This window comes from Protobothrops mucrosquamatus, unplaced genomic scaffold (assembly GCF_001527695.2).
Source record: "Protobothrops mucrosquamatus isolate PMUCROS unplaced genomic scaffold, P.Mucros_1.0 scaffold7, whole genome shotgun sequence".
In the NCBI taxonomy this organism is placed as follows: Eukaryota; Metazoa; Chordata; class Lepidosauria; order Squamata; family Viperidae; genus Protobothrops; species Protobothrops mucrosquamatus.
In genome coordinates this window covers 3,669,200-3,693,538 of record NW_015386394.1, presented here as the reverse complement: position 1 = coordinate 3,693,538, position 24,339 = coordinate 3,669,200, and the positions used below count along the sequence as shown (strand labels likewise).

Here is a 24,339-nt window from a genome sequence, read left to right as displayed (position 1 = left end):
TGTAATTCACTTAATTATAGTGATTTGCTTAACAAGTAAGCTTGACCAAAAAGCTTGTAAAGTCAGGCATGACTTACTTAACAACTATCTTGCTTAGCAACAGAAAGTCTGATCCCAGATGTAGTCATAAGCCAAGGACTGCCTGTACTCCAGTATCACTGAGGCTGTTTCCGCATCAGCAGTTTACCTCTGATTCACCACTAATGTACGTATTTGTAGCACGTATGTATCATTCATACTTAACCACAAGAGATTACTTTGAATTATTCTGAAAAAAAATCATCATTGGCATATTTAATTTTTTCCTGGATTGCATGTCAATAAGTGTGTGTGTGTGCGTGTATGTTTGTGTGTGTGTAAAAGGCTTGCTTAGAAACTTTCAATCTCTCTTACTAATTATAACAAACCAAGGAGAGATTGCAGTAGTTACTCCTCAGTGAACTGCAGCAACAATAGATAGTTTGAAATACATTATCAATTAAATTACTGCAAAGTATAAAGAGATGCAAATTCCCAAGTGAATCTCTGACCTTCATTAACAGAATCAGAAATAGCAACATCTTCACCAGCCCAAAGTCATACATCTCTTTGTTCCAAACTGACAAAGCCCAAGAAAACTACCCAGCTGCCTTACTTTTTCAGTCACTTTTGCCTGATTTTTACTTACCTGATTCATTCTTGGAACTCATGTTTTCCTTCTTAGTAAGTGGCTGAATGATGACAAATCAGGAAGGAGGAGAAGGCCGTAGTTTTCAGAGCTGGATCTAAGGTAGCCTTCACTTAAGGATGGGGATTGGTAGTTAGAAAGGTCAAATGCTGTTTAGCCAATTCTGTAGGGACATCCCTTGAAGAGAAAAGGAAATCCTTCTTGGGAGCCCTTGGAGAAGAAGAAAAAAAAAAGGGGGGGGGAGGAAAAATTAATATTCTATTTCTTAGTCTAACAGAAAAAGACCAACTGGTCAGGATCAACCTGTACTGAAAAAGAAGTTAACAGACAATATAGAATGACCCCATTTCAAAACAGTTTATTTAATCTTGCTCACCATCACATTTGTAGAGAAACAATGATAGATTGTTATTACATGCTCCTTTCAACACCGCCAGTCAGCACCTTTTTATCACAGTATATTTGGCTAAAGTAGCCACAAGTCTCTTCATTCCTTACGGATGTTATTTATGTATCTGATTATTTTACCTTAGTTTGAATTTTCTCTCATGGATTCACTGATTGGCTGAAAACAGTGCTTGATAAAATCAGAGAATCTAAGAGAAAAATTGTTTTTATCAAATGCAGAGCAGATAGTTCAGAACAGTGAGCCCAAGTCAGGTTATAGCTAATATACAGACTGTAGAATCAAAGGATTAAATACGAGAGAACATTTAGCAAGCACACTACACAATAGGGATCAGACACCTAGAAAAAAATGAATCTATGCTCTTCTCCTACAAGTTTATTTTAGACACTGCCTGCACATACAAATCCACACGTGCCACAGAAACAAAATAAGTGATCAACTGTTTTATTCGCTCATACATAAACACAAGGAGTATACAATAAATAAGTTATGAATGAACTGATACCCACAGCACGTGCAGCAGACACGGTCAAGGCTACTATTACCCTGATAGGCTAAATCACAGAGCTTTAATTCCTGCATGCCAATGTTATTACTCAAGGTTTTGGCTATTAAGCTTATTTACAATAAACTACGTGCTCTTCTGTGCAGTTCACAACAGTATCAAGTCACCATCCTTTCAGGTTCTCAGTCAGCACAGCAGCAGCTTCATCATTGGTGGCAAGGAAGAGGAAAAATCAAAGTCTTTGGCTTAACTTTTCAGTTCAGCATTCAATTTGTTTGTAATATATAATATTAATGCATAAAGGCATGGAGTTGGCTCAGTAAAAGTGTCAAATGCCATATTCAGGCATTGAGTTCAGGTAGACTATAGTAGTCCTCAACTGAGAGTCACAATTAAGTCCAAATTTCTGTTGCTAAGTGAGACAGTTGTTAAATGAGTTTTGCCCCATTTTACAACCTTTCATGCCCTAATTGTTAAGTGAATCACTGCAGTATTAAATTAGTAACAAACTTCTTAAAGTCAATCTGGCTTCCCCATTGATTTTGCTTGTCAGAAAGTCATAAAAAATTGAGCACATGACGTTGGGCACTACAACCATCATAAATACATGCCACTTGCCAAGTGTCCGAATTCTGATCACGTGACCACGGGGATGCTGTAATGGTCATAAATGTGAAATATGGACGTGTCACTTTTTTCAGTGCCACTGTAACTCTGAACAGTCACTAAACAAATAATTTTAAGTCAAGGATACCTCTGACCTGCTTACAGAAAAAATTCAAAATATAGACTAGTGAGGAATTTTTTCCCCCTCTGAAGCGTTGAGACAGCAAAAATCAAAACTGGTATGTATATCTAGGACAAATGCTAATACAGGGAATCCTCTAATTACAACCATTCATTTAGTAACTGCTTGAATTTACAATGGCACTGAAAAAAATAACTTATGACCAGTTTTCACATTTATGACCATTGCAACATTCCTATTGTCACGCAATGAAATTTCGCCACTTGGCAACTGGCATGTACTTGTGCAGCCTCCCAGGGTCATATGACCACCTTTTGCGATCTTCTGATGAGCACAGTCATTGGGGAAGCCAGTTTCTTTTAACAACTCTGTTACTAATGTAACTCCAGTGATTCACTTAACAACTATGGCAAGAAAGATTGTAAAATAGTGCAAATCTCACTTAACAGTTGTATTGCTTAGCAACAGAAATTTAAACATAATTGTCCTACCCATTTCTAAGAATATTTGGGGAAAAAGTAAGGCTAAAGATGACAGTATTTCACTACTTCTAGTATTTATTGGGGGGATGTTTGATTTATAGTATCCAAGCAACGTCAAGTGACCTCTGCTGTAAGGAACAGACCTTTTTTTTCTTACTGGAAGAAGTGAGTCAAAATAGAAATTTGGAGATGAAATTTTAAGTGGTGTTAGGAAAAAAACTTAAGGTCATCTAATAACTGAAAACTCTCTTCACAAGTGATACGTTCGCGATTTAGAACATGACATTTCTGGTAATCCTGTTCAGCAGCTTTGTAACAGTCAACATTGTTTTCTTTGCATTACACATGGCAGTGAAGGATGGGAGAGGTTAAAGTATCAGTGATTTGCCTATGGTCATTCAGCAAGACCATCATTGTGAACCAGGTATTTCCTGTCCAACAAGTCATATTCTTAAGTGCCCTGTGAGGTACCCAAAGCATGGCATGTTACATACGTCAATCAGAAACATAATATTCATTTAACTCTCTATGGGTAGTAGAGTGGTAGTAGAGTACAAGTGTGCTTGATCAAGGTGCCTTCTCGGCAGGTGCTTCAGATAGTCACCTACTAGAGAAGAGCAAAGAGACCCGCTACCCTCAAGGATTTATCACTCAGTTCTAGGTGAAGTTTCTTCATATCTTGACAAGGTAGATATGACAAAACTATCAAAGCCAGATTCTATGAGGTAGTACAGAGGCAATTTCCACACATTCTCCATTATATTCTATAACCAGGGCTTCCCAACCCCCGGTCTATGGGTCAGCACTGGGCCACGGCATGCCAAAAACCAGGCCACGCAAACAAGTGAAGCCCTGTCCATGGGATGCAGGCAGCATGCAAAACCATGCCCCCCTCGGCTCCATGGAAAAATCTCTGTCCACAAAACCAGTCCCTGGTACCCAAAAGGTTAGGGGCCGCTGCTATAGGCAACTGATGCCTGCTAGCCCATTCCAAAACAAAACTGTACTTAAATAAAATAACCACATATTGTTGGTAGGGTATTTTGCATAGACAAAAAATATGGAATAACTGAACTGGAGAGAATCCATGTTTGAATGAAATATAATCTGTCTGCAGACTTGGCTATAGCAAATTACCCATTCTAGTAATCATAATGCCTAATAACCGTAACAACCTACTGAATGAATACTTAGACTAATGAAGTACATACAGTCCACTGGAAAGCACAGCTATACAGAAGTGTAACATCATGCTAGGGTGGACTAGAACAATGATATGCTAGAGACTAGGAGAAAAATCAAAGTATGACTGCTTAAAAGTACCAAGAATCAGGACATAACTTCCATGATCAAGAACTGCCAAGAGAACAATTATATCTGTCCCCAAAATGTCCTCTGAACTGTTAAAATATTCTGTGACAAATTGATGAAAACAAGTGAGGTCAGTGTCCTACACTTTTAGGTTATAAAACGAGAGACAAAAATAAGCTCTCTATGAAGCACAAAAGGCATTTGTGGGTATCTATGTAAGTGTGTAAGAGCTTATCCATTCCATCTATATACCACTAAAACTCTCATGTCTACTAGCCCATTTGTAACCTTCAACTGCATCATAGGGCAACAATTATTGAATCATTATGTCTTAAAGGGGCTAACGTACCAAATGCTGAGACATATTACTGCTTGGTAATGAAATTTAGGAAAGCTGTGGGTCCTTCAGCACCGCTGTGCTGCTGTGATCAATCACAGTTAAGTGGTTCTCATTACAATATTCCTTGCCAGCTTCCCACAAGTCAATGGATAAGCCAGTAGGAAGTGTAAACTCAATCATGATTGCTGATGTTCCCTATCAGCTACCCACAAGCAAAATCTTTACTTATGGGAAGCTGGCAGGGGGCGTTGGCAATGGAGAAGCTGACAGAAAAAGTTGCAAATTGTTCTAGCTCTCACAACCACATAGCCTCCCCAGCCCCTCTGCACTTCCATTGTGCCAGCTACTTGCCCAGCTCCACAGACCTTTCCTGCCTCTGTAGCACCTCTTGTGCACACCCATGCACCTTCCTGACCTATGCTGCACCTCAGTCACCCTCCCATGGAGATACCTTGGATGGGGAACAAAGGTGGTCAATGGCTCTCTTTGTTCCACTTCTCCAGGCAAAGCGGCAAGTAGTTTCATGGGTGAGCTGCGGAGGAATGATTTCTACCAGCTTCCAACAAGCAATGTCAATGGGGAAGTCAGCAGGAAATCAGAAACTGCTCCCACTCCACTGTTTTTTTACCTGCCTGTGTTCATTCTGTTTTTCTCTTTAAGTAAATATCTCTGAAAGGATTGACCTTACAGGTCATAGGTTGTTTAGTGTTGTTGCAGGCTTTTTTTGGTCTGCTACTTCTCTTGTTACCTTTTTCAAACAGAGAACTTTCTGGAATCCAGGAGCTACAAGACAATGTTTGGTTAACTATGAGGATTGTTCATTTAAATAGCTCTTCTGCTTTCATTAATTGTGAAATCATGTTGTTCAGCTCTGATTTGTTACTCTAGAACCAAGAGATTGATTAAAGGAACAGCTATAGTTAAACTTTGATTAAAAAATCAGTGCAACTATTGTACCATTTACTGTTGCTTTTTGTTATCATTCTACCAGCTGGGGAAGAAGATCCTGAAAGGGAAGTAAATAAATTCTCTGGTTTTACTCTCCCAAGAAATGAAGCCCAAATACAAATTCAGCCTCAGCAATTAAACTCTGCTTATTTCCCATATAACCATACATATGCACATATTGCCATGGAATCAATTTTTGCAGGGTGGTGGGAACATAGATAAATATAAAACAATTGTGCTATCAAGGCATGATGATAAATAGCTACAACAAAAATAACCCAAAAAGTATTTGAGAACTTTTAATCACAGGGATCTCAAAAAATCAGGTGATGAAGCTTACAAATATTATCTTTAGAAGATTAGAGACAGTGTAGCTGTTTTTACAGGCAGTTTTGCATATTAATACTTCAGAACCATTTTAAGTTGTTTTGCAGTTATATGAAAAATAGGTAGAGGAAAGATATTTGACTTCCTTCAGTTCTTAAGATGGCTAGAAAGATGTTCTTAAGACTAATATAAAGACCTGCAAACTCAGCAGTCTACATACAGATAGCCCTCGACTTACAACAGATCATTTAGTGATTGTTCAAAGTTACAACTGCACTGAAAAATAACTTTCGACCATTTTTCATACTTACTATCTTTGTAGCATCCCCATGATCGTGTGATCAAAATTCAGATGCTTGGGAATTGGTTCATACTTATGACCGTTGCTGTGTCCCAGGGTCATGTGATCACCTTTTACAATCTTTCGACAAGCAAAATCAATGGGAATGCCAGATTCATTTAACAACCATGTTACTAACTTAACATCTGCAGTGATTCACTTAACAACTGTAGCATGAAAGGTCGTAAAATGGGACAAAATTCACTTAACAAATGTCTCACTTAACAACATAAATTTTGGGCTCAATTGTTAGTCAAGGACTACCTATAATTGATTACTCTTGTATTGCTGTCTTTTCTACTTCTTCTGAACATAGCATGAGAGAACAAGAAGCTGATATATCTTATTTAAGAGACAAACAAGTTTTCTGGGAACTATGCATTTGGTTTTTGCCTACAAATAAAAAAATGTAGCCATCATAAATGTGGCATGCATCTATCCAATGAAAAATTATTCAAAATTTCATCAAAGAAAGTAATTGCCAGCTGAACTGCCCAAATAAAATAATATTCTATTCCAAGTGGGAAACATGTACACAATGGTGGGATTCAAATATGTGAACAACCGGTTCTCTGTATGGATGCCACTTCCGGAAGTCCATTCTGGGCCTGGGCAACAAAAAATTAGCTACTGGTTCTGCCGAAGTGGTGCGAACCGGCTGAATCCCACCACTGTATTTGCACCACATTCTAGATCTAATCATGTTTCAACATTACTAATTAATACTGTAAACATTTTTTTTTACCTTTTTTGGTTTTGCCCTTTGTCCCATTTTGTTTCTACTAACTTGATATTGTATCTAATCAAATGACTGTTAGGTCATCAAGATGTATGTCATAATATATCTTAGTTTTAAAATACCACAAAACTCCTGCTTTTGCCCTGCAGCAGAATAATATTCCCACAATTTATCAACATGGTATTCATTAAGTCTTACTCATTTACATTTCAAGGCTTGCTATAGAAAAGAACAGTTCCCAGATTGCAGAAAAGCTTTGTCAAGGTTCAAAGTAGTAAAAAACAAAACAAAAATGCAAATAAAAGGGGAGGGGAACCTAGAGGGTTCTTTTGCCCATATTTATTTTCCTCTCTTACCTTCAATTTATTCTTCTACATGATACAAACATATAATGTGATGTCTGCATCAGCAGGAACATTATTTTTTGCACAATCAACCTTCAAACTATATGTTCTTATTACTGCCACAAAGGTCAGAAAAATTGCACAAGGAAACCCCAAACAAAGAATGAAAAGGGGTTTAGAGTAAGTCAATATATTATGCCACAAAATTTGAAACAATGATGCTTAAAGTCCTTTTTTTATTCTTACTTATTGTTGCTTTAGCAATTTCATACAAATTGCACAAGACAGATTTGGAAAAGAATTCCCAGAACCAAGTTAAAAATGTTGAAATATAGAAATAAAAACCACTGAACTAGTGGAAGAATGCACAAAACAACGGGAAGAGATCAGAGTAAAACATCCACCCCTTCAGAAGAGTAACACTGAACTGAACACAGCAACTAACAGGGTCAGTTTCTGTGTTTTGAAAAAGGCTCAAATCTATTCTTTTTGTCTGTCTTGTAAATCGTACCCATTTTTGTCTGTCTTGTCAATCGTATCCCGCACTAGAGCCAAGAAGTCTTTCATTGTTACAGGCGCAGCCCCACATCCGAGGCTTTCCCTACTCTTCTCCGATCTGGAATTCTACTGATATGTCCGACTACAAAGCCCAACATTCCCAGTCAAGTATTCGCTAGATCCTTCTTCCAATGGTGGCAGTTGTAGTCCAAGAGTTTATCAACAGCACCAGGGGTTTTTTTTTGGGGGGGGAGGCCCCTTTTGGACTGCTCCATCAAAGAGAAGCGAGCCACAATCTTCAATGACAGGGTGGAAGGCGGCGTGTCCTTGTGAAGCAACACCCCAACTCCACCCTGGACTGTGTGCTCTACGCGTTGGACAACACGATCGCCCCGCAAGCGGCCCGTTAGTTTTCTGACGGGTGCACTTCAGCCTCTCCATTTCCACCCTCTTTTCACCTGGCTCGCACAGCCACGTCTTTAGGCAAAGCCTCAGGCCCACCGAAGACCCTAGCCAGGCGCGGATCCCGCCACCACCTCCCCCCCCCCCCGTGTGCCGCTCTGCAGTTTCAGATCCTTTCTTTGGCAAGCAGCTGCAGAACCTCCAGCGTTCAAGCCACCGGCGGGCCGGGCGGCGGCGGCGGCAGCAGCAGCAGCAGCAGCAACAGCAAGCAAGCAAGCTAGCACGCGCCGTGGGGAACACCAACCCCAAGCTTTCCGCCGACACGCTTCAGCCATCCCGCTCTCTTTCTTTACCTGGAAGAAGACCGGGGAAAAATGGCGCGTTCCTGCTGCTGCTGCGGCTGCTTTCCTTGCAGATGTGCGTGCAGGATGGGAAGCTGCAATTACTGGGCCCGGCCTACCCCAGATCGATTTCTTCCTGATCCCCCCTCCCCTCTCCAACAAGAAAACTATAACCGGCTGTCCTGCCGCGGCAACCCTTCATAACCACAACCACCTCCTCCTTTTCCTCTTCTCCTCCATCTTTGCAGCTGGCTTTGCTTGCCCGCCGCTACCGCCGCCAAACACTAACAACAACATTTAGTGACGTCATTCGAAATCACGTGATCGTCCATTGCTCTATAAATAGCCTCGCTCCCTCGCCGCTTACTCCGTGAGCTGGCAAGCTTTAGGGAGGGGCGGTGTCTGTACCTGCTTGTTTGCCTGCAGTTAAAGGATCCGCTGAGAAATAGTTCTTGAAATAGTGGATTTCTTTATCCTTTTTACCCCCAAAAAGGGATGCCTCCAAGCATTGATCTCAGATGAAAACTAGGACGGTCTGAATATCCTTGCTTTTCATGCCAGAAATGACCAGGGTTGATCTGACCATTTAAAAGAGAAGCAGCAGCTTCAAGCAGCAAAACTTGACAAAGCTCACACATCAGGTTAAACCCTTAATGGGGTTTGTTTCCCTTTTGCTTAGTCTGTTGGATCAACCTTGCCATTTAAGGTTGCAAAACTGATTGAAAAGGTTTGAATAATGTGCTAATCCTGCCAATTATGGTTGCTCATGGTTAGGCAAACTATGTCCTCCAACATATGAACCCAGTTTTGAGCATAGGTAGTTCTCAACCTAAAACCATTCGAAGATACATCACCACTGAAAAAGTGGCTGAATAACTGCTTTTAGCGTGACAATGGCAGCATCCCCTTGGACACATCACAATTCAGACAGTGGGCAACTGACATGTATTTATGATGGTTGCAGTGTCCCAGGGTCATGTGACCCTCCAACAAGCAAAATTAATGGGGAAGCCAGATTCACATAACCATGTTAATAACAACTGCACTGATTCACTTAACAACGGTGGCAAGAAACATCATTAAATGGGACACAATTATCAACTGTTTTGCTTAGCAACAGAAATGTTAGGTTCAATTGTACTTGTAAGTCAAGGACTACTGAATCCTAAAACAGCAACATTATTATATCTTACACAGGACATATATTTCTTCGTGATTTCTTAGGGCCAGATATTTATTTTAACTATTACATTTTTATACGGCCCATCTCATCTAAGTGGACAGTTTACATCAACATAACAATATAAACATATAAATAGAAGGACATATTAAAAAATGGGGTTACGAAAAAGTTAAAACTTATAAGTACGATGTTACACACTCGCACATATATTTATGTGTAAAAAAACAAAGTTTTGAGACACTTGAGCTACTAAAGCAAAAAATTGACTACTATGTTGGAAAGCATAGTTATCAAATTCTTTTAGCAGCATACAATTTACTATACAGCCCATGCATTCTTAATGAACTCCTGTGATCTAATGAACACATTAAACTATGCATTAATTATAATAGCTGCTTAATCACACTGTGCTTAATCACAATCTAGATTTTTTGTTAAGTTTTAGACAATGTTCATATTCCTTAGTGCCAGTCAAATTGCTGTTTTTTAATAACCCAATCTTTCAGAATTTGGGGGTACAAGTAATGCAATTCAAAAAGCCTATTCTACTATATAAACATGAACTGTGTATGATTGGACATCAGCTTTTGGGCAATCTTTGTTAATATCAATTGTAAATTTGAACTCTTTACATGTTACTTCAAAATATTATTTGCTTGTTTCTTACTGCATTATATATAATTATATGTATTAGAACAGTGGTTTCAACCTATGGTCTGTGGATCCCTAAGGGGTTGCAATGTTGTCAGAGGTAGTCCACGAGGCTTGAAGAAATGTTATGTTTCAAATTTTAAGTCTTGGGGGTCCGAGATTTGTGTGAAAGTATTCAATAAACAATGGTTAAATAAACTATTAATTAGTGTGTTGTATGAATAGAGCCCAATGATGGCTTAGTTTTTCAGGTTTAAAATGTGCTTAGTTTGCAGTTTGGTGAGTTTGCCAATAGCCAAATTCTTCCCATATTATGAGCAATTTATATTTAGACACAAATTACTACATTCCTTTAGAACAAAGCTGTCAAATGAAAATTATGGAAAGTTCTACTAAAATCTTTTCAGTGAAAATTGTTGTTTTTATCTCTTCTGCTCAAGGAGGGAAATAATAGTCCAAAGAAAGGATAGAGAAGTTGATAAACCCTTTTAGCTATAGGACTTTGTTATTCTGCTTAGAATTAAGGAGTTGTCCTTGATATCTGGAGGTCCAAAGCTGCCTCTAGTGAGTGAAAAGTCAAATATAAATTTGTTTATACCTCAAAGAGAATAAAGATTGCAAATTTATTTACAATATACTTTAAAGCTGTTGAGAATTGGGCAGTGTGCAAATTTAAATAATGATAATAATCACCATAGCCACCATAGGGATAGCATTCCTTACCTGAATTCACATTTGCAGGTCCATTCATATCTGCCAGAATGAAAAATATTTCCAAGTAGATCTTAGATTCAGAAAGATGGTAAATGATACTTTAAAAACTATTTGCCGTCCATCGTTATGACAGCAAGCTTGGACAAAATCAAGGGCTGTATATTAGCATATTCACTTTAGATCAACTTTTTAAGGCTTCCTCATTTATACCTCTTTGTTATCTAGTAGTGTTCTTGTTCCCTGAAGAAACTGAAAGGCATCTATATACTACTAAATTTCCTGTCTGCTTCATTTATGTGAAATGCTGCATCATAAGGCAACAGGTTTTTCCAGTCAAGGTACCTTAAATGGACAAACTTATAGGATACAAAATTCAGGACTCCAGTGGGATTGAAATTTGGCAAAGCTGTGCCTGCTTCAATGCTGCCATACTTCTACAGTCAGCCACAGTCATGTGATTGTCATTTCCAACTGACTTTCCTTCCCTATCAGATTCCTACAAGGAATGTCTATGGAAAATTGGAATTTGCTTCTGCTGCCCAGTGCTTTTTTGCCCATCCATGGTCATTCTGTTTCCCTGTTTAGATATGGAAGTATCTCTGGAACAATGACATATGGTCATAGATTGTGTAGTTAGTCAGCTCAGAGTTCCTAAAACGTTATTTTACCACTATTCTGAACAAACACTTGATTACCCAAATACAATATTAAACATAATATGTGGTTTGTTTGGCTTTAACTTGTGAACCAAGACTTATTTTCTCTCTCTCTTGCCTGAAACCGACTTTCCTAATGTAGATTCAATAATGGCAAGTCAAAAATGAGGAAACTGCATAATCTGCTACAAGCAAGGCACAAACGGAAACAGTTGTAGAAAGGGGTAATCATGGAAATGTATTTGAAATTTGCCAGCTGCCAAATTAAAATAGTTGCTGGAGCAGTGTAATGAGGTATTAAATAGAATTTCAAAATGTTACCAGACATTCTTGTGTATTGATTTATCTTTTAAAAGTCACCGATGCATCCAAGTTACTATTTAGGATTAAAAAGCCCACTTGGCACCTAGAATATATTTTTTTCATCATTAAATATCACAGCTATTTCTATATTTCAACTTCATTCATATATTGTATTAAGCAATAATGTGACTTATTTGGTTTGGTTTTTGTATATTTGACCCCAACTACTGCCTTGGAATTGATCAAAGTCTGAGATTCAATGAAGTAGAAATCACATTGGAAAACCAATGTTTTCCCTTTAATTATGTAAGAGAGGTTGTAACCCAGACATAGACCATTTTTCAGGATGGATGGACAATTGTGGAAATTTGAGAATATCGGCTGCCAAGCCACTCATATTCCTGAAATGTGACATGATGAGGCTTCTTTCTCCTGTATTTCTTCTGGTTCGTAAGGAGGTTCCCCACCATTCCCATATTTTTCTAAATGGGTGGTATATTTCTAAACAAAGCATGGGGCTGCAGCTACTCATTCATTCATTCATTTATTTATAAAAAGATATAAGTCAATTTTTTTTTTGCAGTATGCTAACTTACCACCTATTATTTTTTACTAACAGGGTACTTAGGAAGTACCAACTTATCTAAGACATCATTGATAAAGGTACTACATTGCCTAACCATATTCCAATTTTTTCATATTGTCTCGCTTTCATCACTTTCTTTTAAATGGCAAATTCTTCAGAAGAAGTTGCACTATTAAGTAGAGATATGAAAACACACACATATTAGATAACAAATACCTCTGATGATTTGCAGATTATTTTAACTTATGTGAAGGGACAAAAGGCTGATATGCTTCATTCCCGTTTAGCATTGATCTTTTTTTCTACATGCATAAGGTTCTTCTTTGCAGAGGAAGATTAATTAATAAATAAAGGAATGAACCAAAAGAAAGATCCTAGTAATAAAACTATGGAGAAAAACATATTTTTGGTATTAGTTGTCTTTTCTCTCTTACATGATTTTATAAATGAGTGTCTTACAAAGTTTAGCAAACTTGAAACCTCCTTTTTTGAGAGCCCAGTAATATTGTCTTCCCTTCTCTTATTAGCATTACTTAAGTTACATAACAAGCTTTTAAATATTTCTATTACAAAAGGACCTCTGTGAAACAAAATTTTATTCAATTGGTATAATATCTATTGACAAAATAGTTTAAAATATATCCCACGTAGCACTGCCATTTCTGATGTAAAATATCATAAATGATAGTTATATAAAAATCACAAATTAAAATATTTTTTGGGTTGTAGATTGCATTCAAAAAGAATCTATGCATGTTCATGCTCTGACAAGTGGCTTTTTGCACATGCTGTTTTAAAGAGCAGCTTAATGTTATTGCATCAGTGATACAAGCATAATCAAGAAAATACACGAAGCTTAACCCTCAAGTTTCTTCTCATTAAACTCACTGTAAAAAGAATCCATTATACAGAAATGGTCAAATGCCATCGAGCATTTATAAAATGCAGCAATTCCATAAGACTGCAAAGTGGGAGAAGCTCCAGATTCTAATTTCCCCAGCATATACAATTAGTAAATAGTGTTGAATACATATAATCCTCTAATAGGCTTCTACCTGAGGGTAGGGGGAAGTGAATTGCACAGTTATTCAGACCCTGGTTCCTTGTCAACTTTACATAGTTAGCAGCTACAGAGACGCACAGAAATACTGGAGGAATATGATACAATCAGAAAAGCACATTAAAATCTAAAGAAACCTCTTAAAACATCTAGGCATCTGTCTAAAAAAAGGAAAAAAAATAGTGCATACACCCTGTTCCAAATCAGCAAGCATGATTTATATGCAGAAATAGAAAATACAATAAACCTATATAGAGAAAATGAATCCAAAGAAGTCAGCTATGTGGAAGATAAATGATTTTCAACAACTGGGCAATGTATGAGGAATCATATGACTGATCCAACAAGGATTTTCATTTGCTATGCAGGAATTTGCAAAAAGACACAGGTGTGCCCCAAATTTTCTGTCAGGTCAACCTAATAGGTAGTGTTTACATTGTTTTAAATTAATTATGTTATTAATAATCATCAACCCTACGGCAAATATTTTTACATGCCATTCCCCAGTTGCTCACATATTGACAGCAGATATAAAAGAGATGCTTATCTGCATGCACATTTACCACTGAAATTGCTATCTTGTAATTTATTTTTGCTTATCTCAAACACATATTCAGCAGTTTTTCTAGAATTCTCAGCATAATAGTTTGAAAAACTGTTAAGTAATACTGGTTTAGCACTTTACTATGACAAAGAAGCATGAAATTCACATATATTTCATGTGTAACTACTAAATGTCAAGAGTGCTGTTTGCACCAACTGTGAAAGAACCAGATTTTTTTTCTTAATATGAAGGATTGGTTATTAGTTTCTCTCTATTTTGGCCACTTTCCTAAATATAATCAAAGTGCTTATGCATTGTTGGTACATTCTAAGAAACTGTGTGTGTTTGTGTACCTGTGCGCATACATCTGTGTGAGAGTACATATGTGCATACATTTTATGTGTATGTGTATCCAAGTGTGTGTACACTCATACACATCATGCATTTAATCAAAGCATCTGAAAGAATATTGCAAATTTCTAGAACTCCATCCAAAGCAAGTAGGGGGAAAAATCTAATACGGAAGACAATCGCAAAGCTCTCTATATACACATCTGAATGTTATATAAAATCAAAATGGGCTGCACCATTAAAATATTTATTATTAGCTGTCCTAGTCATTAAAGAGGATTGAACTAGGTTCAGAATTGCAATCCAAATGTGGATTAAATACATTTATTTTATTGATAGCTAAGTATAATTTTGCTGTTTTGAAGGTCATGGTTGAAGCAATTCAGTACATAAACACATTTTTAAAAATTGTGTTAAAACCAATAGAGTTAAGCACAACTTTGCCAAATATACACATGGAGGGAGAAATCTTTCAGTCATAATCCCATGAGCAACAACAATTATTATCAAAAGTGGTTCTTAAGTGGCCAATGATTAAGGTCAGGAATATAATCAGCTTATTGTAGGCAGCAGATTGCAACTCTATGGTTGGCACCAAAAAGATATTTCTTCCAAATGAGTTTTTCACATGGCTTTCACCTTGATCTGTTTCATTTTCATTTGCTTCTTTTCAAGTTTTTTCTGTTCACGACGCAAGGCAGCCTCCTATAGGAAAGAAATTGATTTTGTGTAATTATTGGATTCTGTGTTTGATTGTAGAGCAAAGTCAAAGACACCAAGGAAATGTAGATTGTTTACTGTTATGAGATAAATATTAATTATTCTTCCACGCAAAAATCTGCAGTTACTACATTCGAACTATGTGGGTGTTCAAAATATCTCTCCTTCAATTAATGCTTTCAATGCAATGAAAAATGGATCTGCTTCCAAATGGATCTCTTCTTGTAAATATAGAAGTATTCAAGCACTGAATTAGGTACTATTTCCTCAGGCCTTGGGAGGATTAATTTATAACTTTCTAAGGAGATGAAACTGGCCATTAGATCCCCTGCTTGACTGAAAGCTACAAAACAGGGCTTTGCTGCTACTACTAGAACTCTGCTACACAGAGATGCTGGTCTTACACAGAGCTAACAATAATGGGATTTGATAGGTTTTGGCTTAATGTGACAATATAAGTCAAACACAATGTTTTCTGAGCTATGATTTGTCATTTAACTCTGTGAGTGAACAAGATGATTACAGCTTATTGAAGACTGTAGCTTAGTTAACATATGAACCTAGCTAGAGAATTTATCCATATAAAGCAGGATTATAAGCAATGCATCTTACAACAAAAATACAAGCAGCGAATTCATCCTCTTTAAGCTTGAAAAGGAAGTACTATAGTATCCACCAAACAAACCATGAAACAACTGTCTTTCTCCCTCTCCAGAGATATGATGAGGTGACAATGTCTATTGCTACGCTTTCCAGGAAGACTTAATATTCAGCTACTACAGGCTTCTACAAAGAACTTGCCCAAAACAACTTTGGCTAAAACAAAGGATTCCTCTTAGAAAATCATGTGAAAGTTAGAAATCTTGTTAACTCCTCTAAACATATAACAAGTAATTCTTGAGTATAACCATTCAATTAGTAACTGTTCAAAGTTACAACGGCAGTTAAAAAAGTGATTCATAACTGGGTCCTTCAATTTACAACTGTCACGGCATCCCCAGGGTCATTTAATAAAAATTCAGGCATTTGGCAAGTGGCATGTATTTATGATGCTTGCAGCATCCCAGGTTGTATTATTACCATTTGTGACTTTCCCAGCCAGCTTCCAAAAAGCAAAGTCAATGGGGGGGGGAGGCAGATTCAGCTAATGATTGCCTGATTCAGTTAACAACTGCAGTGGTTCATTTAACAACTATGGCAAAAATATGGTCGTGACTCATTTAACAACTATCTTGCTTAGCAACAAATTCTGATCCCAAATGTGATCGTAAGTTGAGGATTACCTATAAAGCACTGCAAATAAGATGGGCTTGGACACACACACACACCCCGAATCTAACATAGGAAAGCCAAATTATGGAATGTACATTTTTCCTCCCAGACCAGAAAGTTTATTTGTTTATAATATTAATCACTGGAATCTTCAACATTCAGGAAAAATAGCATGTCAGTGGGTAACACTGGAATGTTTTTCTGCAGAGAGATTATGCATATTTCTATAGCAATAAGGGATTATATATATTTCTGTAGCATACTATTTATAGCACATAAGTGCAAATATCTTTACATTGTTTTTGCTTATATATATATATATATATATATACACACACACACACACATATATATATACACACACACATACATACATACATATATATATGTTTTTGCTCATGACTGTCGGGGGATGGTGATGATATAATTTTATGGTGAAAATAAAATACTCTGAAGGAGCAGATTTATAGTTTGATATTTAGAAGAAAATTTCTCAGGCAAGTTGCTAGCCCCATTTCAATCATTTTGTGGTTATGATCTTAGTAACTTCCTTAATTTAGTATGGCTCCTATAGGCTGAGCATACTTCTTCTATTATAGCAAGTTTATTGAGCAGAATACCTCTAGACGTCGCTGCTTTTCTGGATCTTCCTCATTCATGATTCTCTCCTTTTCTGCTCGTTTTTTCTCTTCCCGGCGGGACTGGGCAGCCTCTTGTCTTTGAACATGAGTCAGTTTCAGGAAATTCTCTTCTACACGCGCTCTATTTTTATCTGCTTTCTGTTTTCCCTTTGTCCCAAAGCAAGAAAAAATGCAAACAACTTAGTCAATATGTATAAACACATAGTACAGGAATCAGCAACTTTTCTCAGATGGTAGGAACCATTGTGAGATTCCCCATAACAGTACAGGCACCAAAAATCTAAAACATTATTTATTAATGTCCCAACTATTTTGATATTTCAGGTAAGAACATAAAACTCATATAAAATTTAATTATTTTGCAAGATTTCAACCATTATTATGATACATTCTATTTTTTTTATTTTGGAAGTGAATTAGTGCCATCTAGTGGAGCAGGAACAAAGGTTTGCCAATAGTTGACAATACATCAAGCAATATCATAAACTAGCTGCAAACATAAAATCTTAGGAAATTTGTTTATTGAAATGTGAACCTGAATTGGTTTAAGGCTCCTATAATGCACTGGTCTAATAAAATGTTTGTGTGAGTCAATCTTGACTTTTTATCATTTATTATCTTATCATTTGCTGACAGCTTGTTCTGGAGTCCTAAGACTGTGGTACCATGAGGAAAGAGCAGCTCATCTTTCAGCTCCCAACCCCTTCTTGGCAGTCTTAGATCTTCCACCCAATCCAAGATATGGCTGATTTTTACCATAAAATGAAAGAAGCCCCAACCCATTCATACTGTGGAAAAATGGACCAAAATCCCATTGCAGTCCTCTGCAGTATGGGTACAGTAGTGCTCAAAGTACAACCATAATTTGGACCCGGCTTTCCATTGTAAGAAAGTTGGCTGTTAAGTGAGTCATACTGATTTTGCAACTTTTTTCCCTACAGTTATTAAGTGAATCATTGCAATTGTTAAGTGAATCACATGATTGTTAAGTGAAGAGGCTACCTCCATAGTTTTGCTTGTTGGAAGCTGGCTGGAAGGGTTACAAATGGTGATCTCATGACCCAGGACATTGGAACTGCCAAAAATACAATTGCCAAGGGCTTGAATTCTGATCATGATTGAGGGGATACTACAACATTATAAGTACAAGGACCAGTCATAAGTCACCTTTTTCAGCTTGAACAGATGCTAAACAAATGGTAGTAAGTCAAGGACTACTTGCAGTGTTAATGATGATGATGCCTTTCCCAATACATCCAAGCAAAATCTATCTACTTGTTTAATTTCAATAGTCCTCCCCCAGCTTTTCTCAATCAAATGCAAATGTTGAAGAACAAGTTCCTTAATCCACAAATTGCCTAAACATATCTGGAGTGTTCTAGACTAGAAATGTAAAGACCTGAAACTCCAATAAATCTAAAGACTACACTGTAGAAGAAAGCTGGTCTAAAGAACTATAGTCTTTCTGGTTTTCATATCTACCTGATTCTAAGTCACACTTGGTACTACTTATCAATTATTTGCACCATTTTTCCACCAATATGCATATGCTTATATCCAATCTCTCATGATACTTTATGCATTTGATACAAAGGCCTAGAATTCATGAAAGCTTGTGCTTTACTAAATGGGTCTGTCTTTACAGTTCTATAAGACTATGTTTTGAAATTACTATAAATAATAAAATTATCTCTGGAGAATGTTCTAGCAGAATTTCAAAAAACATATATCTCATTGTCAATGACTCCCCAAAAAACTCAGCAGCCATAAGATAAGAGAACACATACTGTACGCTTATGGACTAGAAAATAACTAAGAAACAACACAAAGAACAAGAATTAAAATATAATTTTGAAATTGAAACACATTCATAGTAGGGTTTAGTAATTTGTTTATAAATGATCTGGAGTGAGAGTATAGCATTGAGATGATGTTTAATGATAGTAATAAACTGCTCAGTCATAAAATAAAAACATGACTGCAAAGATTGCTAAAAGATTTCTTCAAAGTTCATGATAAGAAGTGCAAATGAGGTACATGAGAAAAAAATCCAAGCCTCACAAATATGTTAATTAGCTATGGCTGACAGATAAAAAAAAATACCTTAGAATCATTGTGGACAGTTCAATGAAAATATAAAAAAGAAAAATTCTAGACTAGAATAATTGGAAAGGAAGTGCAAAATAAAACAAGATTGCCAGCATATTAATGCCGTTTGATAAATTTGTGATGAAGATATACCTACAAAACTGAATAGTTCCAATCATGACACCAGAAAAAAAGATTTTGTAGAGATGAAAACAACCAAAACTGAAAACAAAATCATTTCCACAGTAAGATGGGTGGCATATAAAATAATATCAAATCAAATCAAATTATTAGGAGAAAGGCAACTGTTTCACAAGGAGGGACTACTGCATTTGGACTCTTCATCTTGGGGTGAAGACAGATAAGGGAAAATATAAATAGAGGTATATAATACGGACACATTTTCCTCTCACATTGTTGTAACGTAGGGCATTCTTTAACATTAATGCAGTGAGAATGACACCAATAAAGTTATTTAGAGAATGCATATTTAACTATGGCTTTTTCTGTCACATGTGATTTTAAAGGAAACTGGACCAATTCATGGAAGATTGAAATATCAGCATCCACTTTGTAAGAGATATTAATTTACTCCTAGACTATAAAAAGCATGTTTTCAATGGCCAAAGACTGAAAAGGAGGAGAGGACTTTCAACTCCCTATTCACTTTGTAACATTTCTGAATGCATCCAACAGTCCACTGGGCATGGATGCTAGGTCAGTTAGGCTATTTGGAATGAAATGGTGATAGAGCAGAAAGGAATACAAACATATCTGGGAGAGAACTGCATGGATTTTTAAACATTCTCATTACATGAGTCATGCATATACAATTAGCATAATGATAGACAGGGTTAACATAAAACTTACTTCTCTATTCAGACGGAACTTTTTTGCTTTGTCAATAGAATAAATAACCATGTTCATCAGAGGCAGCAGAGCTTCCATGTCTTTGGGGGAAGTGTTGCCTGAACCTGGTACTTCCAAGAAAAAGGACATTTATGTTCAGTTTTACTTGTGAATTAAAATTTATAGGGGTGTACAAATAGAGCCACTATGATGTGGTGGCAAAGCTCCTGGACAAGGACTGGGAAGTCATTTAGTCATTCCTTAGGTAAGGCCTTGGGTGACCTTGGCCCAGTCACTTGCTTTCAGTTCTGAATTAGCATCAGACTCTATGACAAACTGGCTGAAAAACAAAACTCATTGCATCATACACTGATAAGCTTCACTGCAAGAACTAGGCAACAGCAAAACAAAAGACTGCAACTATGTAAGATAAATACAATAAAGGACAATCTAGGAAGGCAAACTTTTAAATTTTTAATAAAGTCACTTCATCATTCTAATCTGCATTTACTTACAGCACTCCTGATAGTTTCATTGAGATGCTGACATGGTAGAAATTCCTATACAGGGCAATTCACAATTATAGCAATGAAGAGACTACTGTAATGCTCTTTACATGGGGCTCCCTATGAGGAGCATCCGGAGGCTTCAGCTGGTCCAGAATGCGGCCGCGCGGGCGGTGTTGGGAGCGACACGTCGCTCCCACGTAACGCCGCTGCTGCGCGAGCTGCACTGGCTACCAGTGGCCTTCCGGGTACGCTTTAAGGTGTTAGTTACCACCTTTAAAGCGCTNCAAGCGGGACTGACCTAGGGTGAATTTTAAATAGGGAATAATTTTTAAAATTTTTTAAAGATTTTAAATATGACACAGCCATTAATATATTTGCTTTTTAATTGGTTTTATAGGGGAAATGTTTTTTTGTGTTGTTTTTTAACATGCTGTGAGCCGCCCTGAGTCCCTCTGGGGAGAAGGGCGGCATAGAAGTTTAAAAAATAAATAAATAAATAAATATTTATTCTATTTATTATTAAATTTTAGGCAGCCAAGGCAACTTATGGTATTTTTAAATAGTCAATAATATCCATGTCTCTGCTAAGATTCTCATAAACCCACTATCTTTCCTTTCTTTAACTACATTTTAACCTCCTGCCAAATTACAATAGGAGCCAAACAAATGTTAGAAATAGATCTGTTAATCGGGACAGATTATAAGTTATACTCTGATTTTGAAATACATTCTCAGGGGTAAACATTCTATGTTTCCTAAGGAAAGCTATTCAAAACAGGAGCTTATTCTTACCATTAAAAGTAAACAGCAGTGTCTTTTTAGTTTCAGGCAGTTTCAAAGGCTGGCCTTCCCTGGGTGAGAACAAAAAGAAGCACTGGTAAAAGGATTTTAAAAATGACCACAAAAAATGGCAACAGCAATATCTAGTAAGTTACTCCATAGTAGGCTCCTATTTTGGGTGAAGCTGCACAACCCTGGCAGCAAAGGTTATCCTATAATATTATAAATTGTAAAACTTCCTGCAAGAAGGAGAATCATTAACCTATGGCAACAAAAAAAAATCAGGAGTCTGGTAACATCACTTGTAATTAATACATTTTATTAAAAGTGCAATAAAATAATATTTTAGAAGCCATTATTTATGCCACTTTGTTATTGTCTGTCAGCCTCCTCTAGGGCCTAGCAAAAACACCTATGAGTCCTGGGAGATCTTCCCATCAGAAAGCCCATTAGAAAACCAGGAGAAGAAATCTGGCAACAGCTCCTTTTGACATTATCTCAAAAGATAATGACAGGTGATACCATCCTAGACACACACACACACCCTGCAGAAAGAATGTAGAATCTCCTTCATCATCATCATCAGAGGATCTGTCATAGTGATTTATCCTATCTATTGAGCAGAAAATAAGCTGTAACAGATCCTAGCCTGAATCTTAAATGTAGTAAACATTTGTGGTAGTTAAGTGCGGTAAACATTTAATGCAGCATTATCCATCCTATAATGATATCTGCACAATTATTGAGAGATAAGCCATTGCAAATGCTCATGTTTCGAATAGTTAGAATAGGAATTAATAGTTGGGATACTAGTATCACATTGAGCTCTTTCACTTAATGCCCCTGTTCAAACATCTCTAACATTTTATTCAACATACTGTAAAACATGCTCTATTGCTGAAGGGATAGTCATTCCCAACTCATGACTATTGTAACCAGAAATATACAATACAATAGATGTCATACTACGGTTCCTAAGCTAAATTTCTCCTCTAATTCCCTTTTTGCAAATTTTAGAGCAATATTCATTTGGAAATACAAAAGCAATTTTTGTGCCATACTCACTCTTGCATAAGTTTTGGACCGGAAAACTGGTCTGAAAAATGAATTGACTCAATCTTATCAGCATAATGTGTGAGGAAATGGATCATCTACCAAGATAAAAAGATTTAAAATATTAAACATAGGAGCATATTTTTATTAATATATATACCATTGGGAAAGGCTAGCAACTATTTTCCTGCCTTCACTGTTTACGCAAGGCAGGTAGTCGTCGACTTATGAAGGCAATTGGGACCTGAGTTTCAGTCATTAAGTGATGCAGTCATAAAATGCAACTACATTGCTTAAATATGGTGACCTCTGCTATCCTAATTGTTGTCATTAACTGAATCCCAGTTGTTAGGCGATGAAACCTCCTGCCATCTTCACACAGCCAAGTCAGTTGGGAAGCCAGCACAAAAGTTACAAGTCCCAGGCAGCTTGCAAGCAGGTCAGCAGCAGATAAATGGCTGCTGCTAGGTAGGATAGGGTACAAGGAAGTACATCAGAATGCAAGGAAAGTGTGATAACGCTGAAGAAGGGTGTGTGAGGGAGGCACGGGGAGGCTTGTGGAAGGTACAAAGGAGTCCATGACTAGCACAAGTGCAGAGGCGCTGGGGGAGATTGCACGGAGGGAGGGAGACTTATCCCAGCATTTTGTGTCCTTCCCTGCCATCTTAACCATTGACTTTCTGGGGAAACTGGTAAGAAAGTTGCAAATAGTGATTACAGGGTGCTACAACTGGTTGTTATATGTGAGCCTGTTGTCAAGTGCCCAGATTGTGATCATTTGACCAAAAGAGTGCTAGGACAGTTAGAATGCCAAGGACTGCTTATAACCACCATTCATTCAGCTCCACCATAACTTCAAATGGTCATTGAATGAAATATTCATAAATCAAGGACTACCTGTATTTGATAATATTTCTAACAGCAGTCCTGCTGAATTAGGGCAAAGAACTAACAATTCTTCCATGTTCTCTAATGGTAGTATCAGCAATAAACTATCTCTGGACTTCGAGATTTTATTTAGCTCTCATTTCCTTTGACAGACCTATCATTCTTGAATTGGTTCAACTATCTATAGTGAGGGAAAAATTATTTGATCCACTGCTGATTTTGTACTTTTCCCCACTGACAAAGAAATGATCTGTCTATAATTGTAATGGTAGGTTTATTTTAACAGTGAAAGACAGAATAACAACAAAAATATACAGAAAAACGCATTTCAAAAAAGTTATACATTGATTTGCATTTTAATGAGTGAAATAAGTATTTGACCCCTTCCCAAAACAAGACTTAGTACTTGGTGGCAAAACCCTTGTTGGCAATCACAGAGGCCAGACGTTTCTTGTAGTTGGCCCCCAGGGTTGCACACATCTCAGGAGGGATTTTATCCCACTCCTCTTTGCAGATCCTCTCCAAGTCATTAAGATTTCAAGGCTGATGTTTGGCAGCTCGAACCTTCAGCTCCCTTTCTATGGGATTAAGGTTTGGAGACTAGCTAGGCCACTCCAGGACCTTAATGTGCTTCTTCTTGAGCCACTTCTTTGTTGCCTTGGTTGTGTGTTTTGGGTCACTGTCATGCTGGAATACCCATCCATGACCCATTTTCAATGCCCTGGCTGAGGGAAGGAGATTCTCACCCAAGATTTTTTTTTTTTCAATATAAAATTTTTATTGTTTTCATCATAAAAAAAACAACACCAGTATTACACAATATTATTACACAATATTATATCCCACCCCCCCGGACTTCCCAAACCAAATCCCAGGCTAATATTCAGATATAAGCAGGGCTTTTTTTCAGCCGGAACGCGGCAGAACCGCGTTCCGGCACCTTTTTCCGGGCCGGCCGCACCGGAAATAGCCCCTCCCACACCGGAAATAGCCCCTCCCAAATTTTACTTGCATTCCTGTTCTCTAAAGGGGCGGTCCTAGGGTTTGATGAGGGCGTGGCCAGGTTTGAGTTCCGCCACCTTTTCTCCGA

At 37.3% G+C, this 24,339-nt stretch overlaps 2 protein-coding genes across 3 annotated transcripts in view; both read right to left on the bottom strand.

Annotated features, from left to right (window-relative positions):
* The window catches only part of LOC107282382 (histone deacetylase 5), an 86,280-nt gene extending 85,419 nt beyond the window's left edge, over positions 1-861 (bottom strand). The window contains exon 1 of the mRNA XM_015810152.1: positions 668-861. Coding sequence (XP_015665638.1) covers positions 668-689 — 22 coding nt within the window. The 5' untranslated portion in view covers positions 690-861. The remainder of the gene's footprint in view (positions 1-667) is intronic.
* A 12,211-nt stretch (positions 862-13,072) lies between these two features.
* Positions 13,073-24,339, bottom strand: part of CCDC47 (coiled-coil domain containing 47) — a 34,347-nt gene continuing 23,080 nt past the window's right edge. Inside the window, exons 9-13 of one of the 2 annotated variants that reach the window (XM_015810201.1) lie at positions 22,374-22,459; positions 21,321-21,379; positions 20,041-20,150; positions 17,062-17,229; positions 13,073-15,154 (exon numbers count right to left, since the gene is read on the bottom strand). In XM_015810201.1, coding sequence (XP_015665687.1) covers positions 15,074-15,154; positions 17,062-17,229; positions 20,041-20,150; positions 21,321-21,379; positions 22,374-22,459 — 504 coding nt within the window. In that variant the 3' untranslated portion in view covers positions 13,073-15,073. The remainder of the gene's footprint in view (positions 15,155-17,061; positions 17,230-20,040; positions 20,151-21,320; positions 21,380-22,373; positions 22,460-24,339) is intronic. The other variant, XM_015810202.1, reaches the window with a different exon arrangement.